The sequence below is a fragment of the Rhincodon typus genome, chromosome 40, assembly GCF_021869965.1.
Source record: "Rhincodon typus isolate 14 chromosome 40, sRhiTyp1.1, whole genome shotgun sequence".
Classification (NCBI taxonomy): Eukaryota; Metazoa; Chordata; class Chondrichthyes; order Orectolobiformes; family Rhincodontidae; genus Rhincodon; species Rhincodon typus.
In genome coordinates, this window is record NC_063371.1 from 2,621,075 (window position 1) to 2,634,982 (window position 13,908).

At 42.0% G+C, this 13,908-nt stretch overlaps 1 protein-coding gene across 1 annotated transcript in view; it reads right to left on the reverse strand.

Moving 5' to 3' along the window:
* Window positions 1–13,908, reverse strand: part of LOC109911454 (bone morphogenetic protein 1-like) — a 115,198-nt gene that overhangs the window by 79,424 nt on the left and 21,866 nt on the right. The window contains exon 2 of the mRNA XM_048618704.1: window positions 3,943–4,053. Coding sequence (XP_048474661.1) covers window positions 3,943–4,053 — 111 coding nt within the window. The remainder of the gene's footprint in view (window positions 1–3,942; window positions 4,054–13,908) is intronic.

The following is a 13,908-nucleotide window of genomic DNA, read 5'->3' on the forward strand; positions in this document are numbered from 1 at the left end:
ACAGTCTCAGGATAAGGGACCGACTGTCCAGAACAAATTTCTTCAAAGGGTTGCGAATCTTTGGGATTATCCACCTCAGAAGGTTCTGGATATCCCATCATTAAAGGCTGAGATTGAGACAGAATTTTAGTCTCTCAAGGAATCAAGGGAAAAGGAAGCAGGCATTAAAGTTGAGGTCGTAGATGACAGAGCAAGCTCGAGGGGTCAAACAGCTTACTCCTGCTTGTATTTCTCTGGCTTTTACTTCATAGGCTATCATGAAGCCACAAAGCATAAGAGGTTATTCGGCCTTTCCATTCAATGGTGGTAACATTTCCACTAATATTGGCTTCCTTCAACACATAAAACATATGAGTCTGCACTGCTGACTAAGGACCAGTCTCTGTGTTGTCAAGATAGCAGCGTTCTCTTAGCAGCTCAAGGCATTGTTCTATAGTGTTTAGATCTTCGCTTTCATTCAAAGTTTAGGATTAAAGATATTCTCCAGCCTACTGTACTTCAAATGAGCGGAAACGCACAAACATGTATTGCCACAAAGAAAGTTCAGGAATTCCCTCCATTCCAAGACTGAGAGAAATCAAAGGAGGGGAACTTGCTTGTGGTGTTGTTCCTGTGCGTTCGCTGTCTAGGTCATGGAAAGTTTGGGTTTGGAAGGTACTGTCAAAGGACAGTTGGTGATTTGTGCATTGTATCTTGTAGAGGACACATACTGCTCCAACTGAGCATCAGTGGTGGAGAGAGTGAATATTTGTGGATATGGTGCCAATCAAGCAGGCTGCTTTATCCTAGATGGTGTCAAGCTTCTTGAATGTTGTTGGAGCTGTCCCCATCCAGGCAAGTGGTGAGTGTTTCAACACAATCCTGACACGTGCTTTGTTGATGGTGGACAGGCTTTGGGAGTCAGGATGTGAGTTATGACATGATAGACTTAGTCTCAGTAAGACTAGCAATGAACCATTCCACATTCTAAAGATGTGTGAGAAGAATTCAAACATCTTCCAAGTACTTTTCTTTAGACCTTTCTACAGCCCAATATCATCCACATAATGGGATCCCGAGAGCCTGACACAATATAACAACTGGGGGCTAACCAATGTCTAACCAATCCTGAACAAATTCAACTTGCCTTTGTTAACAACTTTCCCCCCTTCATTTATGAAGCATATAACCTTCCTTATTAGACTATTATTGAATGGTGATATGAGGTTCTTCAGACTAGAAACAGCCAGGGACAGTGAGAATTAAAAGTGGTTTCTTCATTAAAAGCAACTTCTTCAAACTTTCTGTTTTGTCTTGCACCTTCCACTGGCACAATTTAGTACATTTTCTTAAAGTGAGCAATATGCATAAAAGTGCACTTTTCAAATCACTACAACACTACAGGTTAGAGCACAGGAGGCCATTTGGCCGATTGTGTCTGTGACAGTTCTCTGCAACAGCAACGTAGTTATCCTGCTCCGCATTTGCCCCATAGCTCTGCGATTTGTTTACCCTTTAGGCCAACAGGAGGATGCTGATCCTGCTTAAAATAATTAATCTGTAAACTGCTCGCACAGTTACACATTCAGATAGACTGTTTCACTGCTTTCTGGTTCAAGCTCTTCTACGCCAGCCTCACTCAGTCTCATGTTTCCCTACATGTACAAACACAGAATGTGGCCATCAATCAATAAGCAACCCCTCATTACCTGGTCACTTAACATTCCTTCATGTTATTCAATTACCATTACATCTGTGCCTTGGGCTACACCTTGTTTTTAACCAAAGAAATAATTCTTCTGAGAGCAGCCAACACTCTGTATATGATCTTCTGAAATCATCTTTTTTTTCTTTTAATTTATAGAGACATCCACAGGCATGCAGTAACAGGAATCTGATGCAGAGGAAAAATTGCACACTGTCCACTATCACTCAGTTCACCACACAGAAAGGATGTCAAGGGCCTTGCAGTGGATACGGAGAAGAATCACTGTAATGGGACCAAAGATGGTTCTGTGGCACATTGGGTAGCATCCCTGTCTCTAAGCCAGAAGCTCTGATCTGAGTTCCACCCCAGGACATGATGGCAAGGAAGATGCATTCGTACCATGACCAAATGCGTTCAGTATCAACTGGGAAACCCTTCCAATACATACTAATGGCAGCCAGGAGAGATTCCTGAACAGCTGTGAGATGGAAAGAACATCGATACCTCTACTATCACTATCTTTGACTTCAGGCTGCAAAAGGCGCATAAAGTGTGTGCGTTGCCACAGCAACTTAAGACTCACCGAGTGAACTTTAACATACCATTGCCATGGTGTTTTCCTTGCAGTGGAGAAATTAAGGGAAGATTTAACTGACATTTCCAATATCACGTGTTTTGATAGGGTAATTAGGGTGAAATTAATTCCAATAGCAGCAGCAACAGCAATCAGAGAACATATATTTAATATAACTGTCAAAGTAAGTGCTTTACTCAAAAAACGCAAGCTTTAGCTGTTTCATTGCTCCACTGATCTTGGCAACTTGACTGACTTTGATATCTGCTGGTCAAAAGTATTGTCGTTAGGTCAAAATCCCAGTAGAATGATTTTTATGGTCATGGTTGCTGAGCAGTGACATTTATCTATCAGATAACCTTACAACAGAATCTAAGTGAAACTAAAATTCTAACACAATGCATGTCCTGTAAAAGATGGCATCCTTCTATGGGCCCTACCTGAGACTGTAGGTTATGCAACAGAACTGGTTGTTGCTAAGTTCAGGCAGAATGCAGCCCTTTGGTGCTTCAGCTCACTGGGTAGCACTCTCAGTACAAGTTAGAATACTGTAGTTTGGAATCCCACTCCAGCCGCTCGGCCACAAAACTGACACTGACGCCGTAGTGCAGTACTGAGGGAATGCACTGTTAGGAGGTATCATCTTCTGGATAATCTGATTGCTGTCTGTGGACAATGCGGGGCTTCCTCCAATGCAACAATGACCACACTTCAAAATTAGGTAGCTGTCTATGAAATGCTTTGGGACGTGTGGAAGGTGCTACATAAACACAAGTCTCTTGTTTTATGACAATTCACATTCTCATGAACTGATATCCCATCTCCACTTTCCATTAATTAAAAAGCAAAATACCACTGGTGCTGGAGATCTGACATAGAAACAGAAAGCGCTGGAGAACTCAGCAAGTCTGGCAGCATCTGGGGAGAAAAACAGAGTTAATGTTTTGAATCCAGTATAGTTTTTCTTCATTACAGAAAGGGTTTGGGAAGTGATTATTCTTATGCTGTTAACTAAAAGGGAGGAGGATGAGTGAAACAGATTGTGAGGGTACCCAGAGCAGGAAACCATCACCAGTGGTAGCTTAATTGCTGACGTGATAACTGTACATTGAATGAAATAGGATAAACAGCACGGAAACAGGCCATTCAATCCATCCAGTCTTGAGCCATGTCTGTGTTCTACTCGAGCCTCCTCCCACTTTTCCTCATCTCGCATCATAACCCTCTATCCCCTCCTCCTCACAACCCTGTCAATCTCCTTCTCAAATATATCGACACATTTGATTTCTCTTCCCATGGGAATGAGTTCGTCGTTCTCTCCAATCTCTGAGTGAAGACGTTTCTGCTGAAATTCCCAATTGGATATCTTGGGGTCAGCACGATATTGACAGCCTCTGGTTTTGCTTTTCCTCACAAGTGGAAACATTGCCTCCAAATCCACTCCATCAAACCTTGTGTACAACATTTAATGATTTGACTATTTGTATTCCAAGGCCCATATACCCGGTCAAGATTTGCACTTTCCAAATAACAGTGACCTCACTACTTTTCCCACTGAAGTGGAGTACCTCATGTTTATCTGCGTTGAACTTCAATTTACCAATTATTTGCCCATTCTGCAAATTTACAAAGAAACAACTCAAGGCCATGACAGTTCAAACAGTAATGGAAATTAACATACCTGCAGACAGCCCAAACTTCTGGATTCGGTGTTTCTTTAAATCTACAATCCAGTCGACCTTAAATGACTTCAAGTCTTCTTCGTCCAGCGCAATGTCTCCCAGAAAGGCAGCTACAGAAAGCAAAGGAGATGTCAGGAATAACGAATTAAACACTCACAAACTGTATCTCTGTGAGGGGAGAAACAAGTAAATTGAGGACAGTAAAACCAAGGCTATTGACTTGTATTTGCTAAACCACACATTCACCTTGTACTTTTTGCATTGTGAACCTTGGCACACTGGGTGGTATAGCCAACTTACACACAGCAGTGAACTACCAAATGTCACACCTACCAGCTATTTAACCATACTGGAGGTTGCCCTGATTCTAAACTCACCTCAACCATCCAACCACTGAGGCTGAGGGGAGATTTGATAAAGGTACAAGATTATGTGGGGATGTTTAGATAAGAGATACTAAAATAAAAGCTGTCACCATTAGCTAACAGTGCCGGGGCACAAGGATTTAAGGTTTTGGCAGGAGATACGAGAGACTGTGGATGTGAGGGAAAACATTTTGTTACAAGCTGAATTAATAACAGCACAATCAATGATTCAAACATTCAACATAAAATCTAAAAATTAAGTACATGCACTGGGTGATACAGCAGGGAATAGGACTGACTGAATGGCTCGACAGAGAGCCAGCGAGGACACATAAGCTCATTCAGTGTCAATGGCTCTATGAAACAGGGGAGCAAACTCGTGCACAGAAAGACCCAGGGCAGCTACCTCCCCACCAATAACTCTAGACTGAATTGTCAGTGACACAGCCTTCACTTGCCACAGCCCTGCCTGTTCCACAGCACTTCAAAGCCTTGGCAAAGCCCATCCTCACCACAGCATCCATCTCACTCAGCCCTCCTCCTTGGTAATGGTTCCCCTTTGTGAGCTCCGACTTGCATTAAATGCACCCAAAAAGGGAAGTTGTTGGTGAAGAGAGAGGTTGAAAAGATGAGTTAGATCTGGAAGCAGTGATTGCGATTTACTGGAGTAGGTTTTGAGAAGCATAGGGAGTGTGGGGTAAAGCAGAGACCAAGACCAACACGGTGAGTCAAAGTAAAAGACAAAAAAGCGAGATTAGGTTCCAACAGCGAATGAGCAGAGACGCAAGTATCTGCAGTAAGAGGCAGACATAACTTAGGAGGAATAACAAAAAGGGAATGGTGCCCAAAGGCATATTTCTTTCAATCTGCATTCAATCCTCAACTGTAGCAAAATTGTCATGACTTAAGACAGACTCTGGGACCGTACGATGGTAACCAAGGTGATAGATGGGCCATGGAGCAAAACCGGCAAAATTGAGTTCAGGTGCGGATCTAGCCAGGAACTGACAGAGTGGCAGAGCAAGCTCGAGGGGCTAAACAGCCTTCTGCTGTTTCTAGACACCACCCCCTCACAGAAAAACATTTCAGCAGCCCAAAGCAGGGCCTCTCCACAAACACAGCCTCGAAAGAAGGCTTGACACTCTCACTCACCCAGCCGCTAACATTTTGCACATAGTTCAGAGTTCAACAGCCAGGTTTTCTAATCTGTTTTGACAGGTTTCCTTTAGGCTGCCAATTATTTTCAAGAGAACGTTTCTTTTAGCCAGGTCTAGCAATTCTCATTATGGACAACATCCTTCAATTACACTTTATTCCTGAATAAATGGCATAAGCCCTCCAATAAGGTGCCATAGAAAGAATAATCTGGTTCCTGAGTCGCAATAACCCTACAATCCAGCACGACAGAACAGGGAGATATCCTTCCATAGTGAATGCTAGAGAACAGGCATCGTGTGCACAAAGAATTAGTAGCGTCACAGTCACATTAATTCCAACAAAAATGAAATACACACAAGTGAGATCTCCAGATTGTAAATACTGCATCTTTTTATTTTTTCTGTATTTTTAAGTGTGGACTGAAATGGGAAAAGAACTGTATTAGAAACCAAGGATTGCTGGAAGATTGCTGTATGTTTTGAAAGCAAGTTATCTGACCTCACTGCAAGCACTGTTTATACAGCTGCTTGTTCCAGCAGTGGTAGAAGTGTAATTTGCAAATGAACAGGAGCCAAGGGGTTGTGCACAGATGATGTTTTGGTTGGCAGCAAGTAGCTGATTGGTCCGTGGACTAGTGATTGGGGACTGGTGACCAGTTATCAATGACAAAAGCCTTCTGCCTGCCAAAAACTATGTTACTGGTTCTCAGGTAGCTAAACAGCTTACAACTGTGGACAGGTTACAGAGAAGCTTTCAGATCTCCACCAGCTCAGGAACAGTGTCTGTTCCCTGCTGCAAAACCTACCTTAAGCCTCAACAGCACCAGTTTATCTGCCCTTTAGCAGTTGCTATAAGCTGTGACTTTTACTTAATAAGTCAGAGACATTTCTACAAGAGTGAATGGGTCCCCTGGGCCTCTTACAAACCAGTGAAAGGATCTGGAGAAGGTAAACCGAGAAGTAGTGTTACAAACAGCACAAGAATCAGACGAATTGTCTTAGCAACTCTGTAAACAGGAACTGCTAACTGCCTTCCTAGTCTTTCTCACTGCCTGAAACACCCATGTTTTTTCCTGTGTGTGTTAGTCTGTTGTGTATGGAGGAGTTTATAAGGGCATTTGAGTTTTAACTTGTAGAGATGCAGATTGTTTACTTATAACTAGAATCTATTTACTTGGGATAAAAAGCAATTCTTACTGAATACGGAAACCTGCTCTGTGCTTTCTCTCAATACTGGACTAAAAGACAAGGAAATTGAGGAATTCTGCATACCTTTTAAAATCTTTAACTTCTATTACAACTCTGGAAATAGCAGGGCTTGATTTCCAGTGTGCTACCCAGTGAGGCGTAACAAGATAGAATGCTTGAAGATTCAACAAGGAAGCTCTGATGTGAAATAAGCACGAGTTTTCATTCAGTTCCTAGCTTGCAAGATTGACACCAAAACTGTCCTAACACGACACCAACTCAATTGTTTCACCTCCAAGAAACGTGGGATTGCAAACATGTCATGCTGGCACAGTGGGAGGATCTCTTTGGTCCTAAGATACACTGTTGGGACAGACTAGAGAGAGCTCAAGTTGGTCTGGGAGCCAGGAGAGAGAAGATGGGAAAAGTTTCAGAATTAAATTCCAGAAATTGAGACCTCAAGAGAAAGTCTAGCTTTGAATGGTGGGGAGGATGGAAATCAGAAGACCCAGAGTTGTCTCAATGTTGTATGGCTGGAGCTGTGAGGGCACAAAGGAATGTTAGACATGACAAAAATATTTCATCCTTCGCATTACGGATGTGGGATCCCAGGACAGAGAATGAAGAGAACCACTTTAGATAAGATATAGGCATGAGATGAAGTTCATGGAGAATGGTTGGCTAATCAGCAGAAAATTGGGTTAGTCAAAGTTGAAATTTTGATCTACAAAGATACAATGTCATGAGAGGCTAGGATCTGGAATATGCTGCTTGAGAGTCTGGTAGAGATAGTTTCAACTGAAGATTAATGGAAAAGGAAGAACGTACAGGGTTACAGGGGGAAGTTGTAGGAGTGGCTGTCGCTAACTTGCTCCTCCAGAGCATTAGAACAAACAGGATTGGCTGCAGGGCCTTCTTCATGATGTAATCATTCCGTGAGTATATGATCAGCATAAAAGTCTAAAGCATTTGTAATCAGCATCAGCCAGAGATGTTGAATGGATGATCCATCTTGGTCTTCTTCTGAGGGCACCACCAAAGATGCTAGTCTTTTGTCAATTTGATTCACTTGTGAATCTGGGCCCTGACAAAATTCTGCCAGCAGTGCTGAAGACTTGTGGACCAAAATAGCTACACCTCTAGCCAAGCTGCTCCAACACAGCTGCATCTACCCAACAAAGTGAAAAATTATCTGAGTGTGTCCTATCCACAAAAACCAGGGCAAATTCAGTCTTGTCAATTTCTACATCATTAATCTCTTCTCAATCATCAACAAAGTAATGGACTACGTCATGGGCAGTGCTAGCAAGTGACACCTACTTACCATTAACCTGCTGAGGCTCAGTTAGTTCGAGCAAACCTGGCTACTTATTTCACATCAGTGCATCCCCATTAAGTACAGTCCTTTGTGTATTCCATCTTGTTACACCTCACTGGGGTAGCATTATTTAATAGCATTATCATTGGTGAATTGCCACCATCAACATCCATTGTATTACTGATGACTATAACTAAAGAACAGGTTAAAGGCTGGGACTTCGGCAGTGAGTAACACATCTCCTGACTCCTCAAAGTCTGTCTGCTATCGACAAGGCACAAGTCAGGAGTGGGATGGAACACGCCCACTTGCCTGGATAAGTACAACTCCAACAACACTCAAGAAATTTGGCACCATCCAGGTAAAGCAAACAGCCCATTTGATTGAACCCATTTCACCACCTTAAATAATCACTCCCTTCACCACCAGTGCAAAATGGCAGCAACGTGCACTGTCTAGACAATGCACTGCAAAACTCACCAAGGCTGCTTCAACGACATTTTCTAAGTTCTGCAATCTCTACTATCCAGGACAAAGGCAGTGCTGAACGGGAGCACTATCCCCTGTAAGCTCCTGTCCAAGCCACACACCATCCTGACTTGGAACAATATCGCTTCTGGATCAAAATCCTGGAACTACGACCCAAACAGACACCCTACAGACCTGCACACGTTAAAAAAAAAGGGAACTCAGTAACAGAGTGGATCATTTTAGAATCAGCTACATTGATGAAGGTCTGGAGTCATGTGCAGTTATGGTTAGGACAGTACATTTCCTTGCTTAAAGGGCAGTCATGCACCAGATGGATTTTACAATAATGTGGTAGTTTCATGGTTATCATTACTGGAGCTAGCTCTTCAAATCCAGATTTATTTAATCAACTGAGTTTAAATTCCTCCAGGTGCCATGCTAGGATGTGTGTGAACTCATGTTTCAGGATCATATGTACAGACCTCTGGATTTCTAGTTCAGTAATATAACCACTATGCTATTGCTCCCGATATGTATGTACATAGCAAGGGCGATGCCTTGGGCAGTCACATATTTGAACGAGTTGAAATTTGCAAAGGTTTTCATGCTCATAAGTATAATTGAATGAAACTGGAATAAAGGAATGAAAAATGAAGAAGTTCATTAAAGCCGAACACATAATTGCTTGGCCGAAGAACACAGACTGTGGCATGTAGATTCCCGCAAGCTGTAGATGTAAATGGATTGTTTTCAAATCTTTGTACTGCAGACTGTTTCATCGTTCCTTCTATAATTCAGTGAACAGAGGAGGAGCAATAGATCTTTATCAAAAGGGAATTGAGACCAGAAAACATGCTGTGGTCTCTAACACAAAAGCATACTATACAAAATATGTTGACCATTTAAAATAATTCTTTTGTGCATTTCTTTTTAAGAGGAATCCACTGTACTTAAAAGTCAGAGGATAGCTGTGGAGCAGGCAGATTTTCTGTATGAGGTTCATCAACAGCTGCACAATTTATTTGTGAAATATGCACAGCCCCCTCGACAGCCCAATGGTAGTTTTGACATCTAATGCCATCCTGAGAAGGCTCCAGTCTCACTTCCTGACCATGCCTGTCTCTGCCGGGGTGAGCTCAAAAGGCACTGCAGTGACCTTAGGCTTATGGCAAGGAAGTCACTCAGCACTGGCAATCCAGCTCACTATGCAATGGAAGAGGAGGAGACCATTCAGCTCTACAAGCTTGTTCCACCATTCGATGAGATCGTGGCTGATCCTAACACCATTCACCATCATTGTTTCCATATCCATTTATACCCTTGTTCCAGCAAAAAAAACTCAGATATTCACTTTGTGTTCCACCTGTCCTGCAAATCAGTAAATTTAAAAATCTCTACTGGATTGTCTGAGTCATGAATAAATATAAAGAATATAAATAGAGCACACTTGCTTGTGCGACACCACAAGTCATGTATTGAATTTGAGTGGAAACCTCACTCTATCTTCTAAGGTTTAACCAAGTTCTCAACCACATTGGAAAGGTATCTTCAATCCATAACATTGTATTTTAACTCAATGTTTTATGTGAAACCTTATCAAATGCACTCTGGAGGTTCACAGAAACTTCATCCTTAGTCTCATTTACTACTTTAGCTATATCCTCAGAATGACTAATTACGCTCACAGGATATGACCTATTCTTTACAACCCTATGTTGATTCTAATCAGCTCAAATTTCTCCAAGTTCTCAGCTGCTCTGTCCTTGCATTAGCTTTCCAAATAGATTTTAGACTAACAGGTTTTTAATGTCTTGATCTCTCTCTCTCTTTCCTTGCTTAAATAACTGAACTATGTTTGCAGTACGTATTCCAAACTAAAGGGCCAAATCCCAAATTGAGGGGACTTTGGAAGGTGAAACTAAACTCTGTAATTTCCCCTCCTGCTCCCTTTAAAGACAGCTCTCAGTGTTAGTCTGACATTTTTTGTTCAAATTCTGTTAAAGGGCCTTGCTCCCCTTGGCCGCCCTTGTTCCTTTTAATGACCCCATGGTCACCTCAATCATTAAGGTTGTCCAATAGCCATTCAATGATCCCGCTAATAGCTGAAAAATCTGGGGAGCACTACAGAGAAATCCTGGGCCTGATTCATTCAACTTCAATATTCTATTAGGTAGAAAGCATGGAAAGAAAAGCCAGATTCAAGAGATTGCATTAGGAGTCCCGTGAGGAGGAGAAACAGTTTGCAGGTAGTCTCCCAAACAGAGCTAGCAGGTGACAACAGTGTGTTGAAATGGAAGGCAACTTCTATGTGTCTGAAGCAATTAATTTACAACATTAACTGATAATATTTCTAATCTTCATAAAGTAATAATGACCACCAATAAAAGAGCAGAGATTTAGACAAAAGATAGTTAAAGGATGTGATGAGAAGATAGATATATGAGATTGAAGGATATAGAAACATCGAAAATAGGTGGAGTAACAGCCCATTGAACCAACTTTGTCACACAGCATGATCATGGTCGATCCACTATCTCACATTCTCACTTCAATCCTCATATCCTTTGATGTCTTGAATATTGAGAATTCTTTTTTAAACAAATATATTCAGTGACTGGCCTCCACAACTTTATGTGGTAGAGAATTGTACAGGTTCACCATCCTGAAGAAATTTTTCCTCATCTCAGTCTGATGTGGCCTGAGACCCTTCATTGTAGACATGCACGCTCCTCTGCAGACACAGGAGAGCATCCATCCTGCATCCACTCTGTCCAGCCCTGTCAGAATTTTAAGTTTTAATGAGATTCCCTCTCACTCTTCAAAAGGCCAGTAAATACAGGCCTAGTCGTACAGCATGGAAACAGATCCTTCTGTCCAACTCACCCATGCCGACCAAGTTTTCCAAACTAAGTTTAGCTTTTTTCCCAAACTAAACTAGCCCCATTTGTCTGTGTTTGGCCCACATCCCTCTAAACCTCTCTGACTCATGTACCTGTCCAAATGTCTTTTAAATGTTTTAACTGTATTTGCATCTACCACTTCCTCTGGCAGCTCGTTCCATATACGAACCACCCTCTGTGTGTACAAGTTGCCCCTCAGGACCCTTTTAAAATTATGCCCCCTAGTTTTGGACTCCCCAGGTGAATAAGTGGGGATACTCCATTAAAAAGAATGAGCCTTTTTGGAAGACTACGCTTGCTTTGCAATCCTGTGTTGTGTAAATCCTGTGATCGAAGGGAGTAAGGGGCCTCTATTCCTTCAACAATCAGTGCAACCAATCTGTTCTTTATTTCTCCTTGAAAACATGCCACAGAATTGTGGCTGACACATAAAAGGAACATAACATATATATTTTCTTATGAGCCAAAATTCTTTGGAATTTTTACAACGGCAGAATCAGTGCTACAATCAGCCAGAGAAATGTCACTGTTTTGGAAACATATAATACTAAGAAGTCAAATTAGTCCCATTCCCGGAGTGAAAAACAAATAAAAGATGTTGGGTTACGTATCAAACTCAATATTTTCTTTTTGACGGCAGTACAGAGAATGGCTGAGAATTTTTCTGGTTACTCCTTCTTGCTATATGGTGAGCAGTGATAGCTCTGGCACAGCCGTCTTCTATTCACATCTTTATCACTTCAGTAGAAATGCTTTACGATACACTGATAATTTGAGCAAGGCACAAGTAGTGTCCTTAAGAGAGGAGAAATAGGAGTGGGAGTCAACTCGTGGAGACTGAAACTATTTTCCAAACCGGCACCAAAGTGCAATCGTTACCTATTGTACCAGAGATGTGCATGGTGGAATATGGACCCCAACAACATCACAGCTGTAGTGTGGAAGGCTTGTGCTCCAGAACTAGCTACACCCCTAGCCAGGTTACTCCAGAACAGCTTCAACACTGGCACCTACCTGACAACATGAAACACTGCCTCAATCTGTATGATCCATAAAAAGCAGGAGAAATCCAATTAGCGGTCTATTGGTCTATTCTCGATTATCAGGAAAATGATGGAAGGGGTCGTGGACAGTATTTTTCAATGACACTTACTAGCCAGTAACACACCCAACTACGCACAATTTGGGTTCTACCATGGCCACTCGCTTCCAAGCTCATTGCAGCCTTGGTCCAAACATGGACCAAAAGAGCTGAATTCCAGTCGTGAGGTGAAAGTAACTGCCCTTGATGTCAAAGCTGCATTTATTTTAAGTATGGTATCAAGGAGCCTGAGCCAAACTGAACTCATTGGGAATTAGGGGAAAGACTCTCCATTGACTGGAATCACCCCAAGCTCTAGGGAAGTTGATTGTGGCTGCAGGAGGCCAATTATCACAGTTGTAGAAAATCTTATGAGTAGAATCTTGAGCCCAACTGTCCCTACACCACATGCAATTCAGCTCAGAAAGATAGCCCACCACTACCTTCTCAAATGCAATTAGGAATGGGCAATAATGTTGGCGTTGGTAACAACACGTACATTCCAAGAATGGACATGAGAAAACACATACATGAAAAGAACTTCAAATAGTGAACATTTGAAACAGGAGGTCGGAGAACAATAGCCCTGACTGAATCCAAAAGAGAAAACACAAGACTATTTGCTGATGAGAGAGATGGTGGGGGTGGTCAGATGGAGAAAGTAAATAGATTGAATAACTTCTGAAGTGGAAACTTAAGAACATCTAAATGACATGTAAATTACAGGAAAGACTGTCAGTGAGATGATGGCAGTACATAAGACTTACACGAAACCATGTGCATAGATAACAGTGAACAGACAGATATATGAAAAGGTTACAAAGCAGGAGGCCATTCAGCCCGTTGTGTCTGTGCCTAATGAAAAAAAGCTATGCAGCTCTCATCTCATTTTCCAGCTTCTGATCCCTAACCCTGGATATTATGGCATTTCATGCACTTTTCAAATGTGACTTTTTGAGGGTTTCTGTCTCTATGAAATGATGTGTTACAAATTCAAATGGACTAAGCTTTGTTCAATTTGGTAACTCACAGTCCAAGGAGACATGGCCAATATCAGATTAGTGCAATCGTTCATCTAAAACTGCAGTCCATTAGCCATGTCATCTGTGAGTCCTTGTATAAACTGGTCTGTCATCCACTATGCACCAGTTACACTCCACCTTTCTCCCTTCAGAAAATGACTGCTATTCTTCTGTGGAAGCCAAAGGCCATTCAACCAGTGACGGGGGTACAAGGGCACCTGGCTACCTCTGAGAGAATGATACTGCCACCTTTTCCTGTATCTGGGCATTGTCCAAGAGACATAAAGCATGAAAGCAATCTGCTGCTCAATTTCTGCTGCCAACTCCTGAGAAGGGTTTATTGTTACCTTGATAGAGGAGAATTGGCATTATGCGCCAATACTGGACATGCAGGAGACAGTGAGCTGGAACTTCACATTGCCAGGATCAATGGGGAAATGCATTTCCAGTGGCCTTTTTCAAT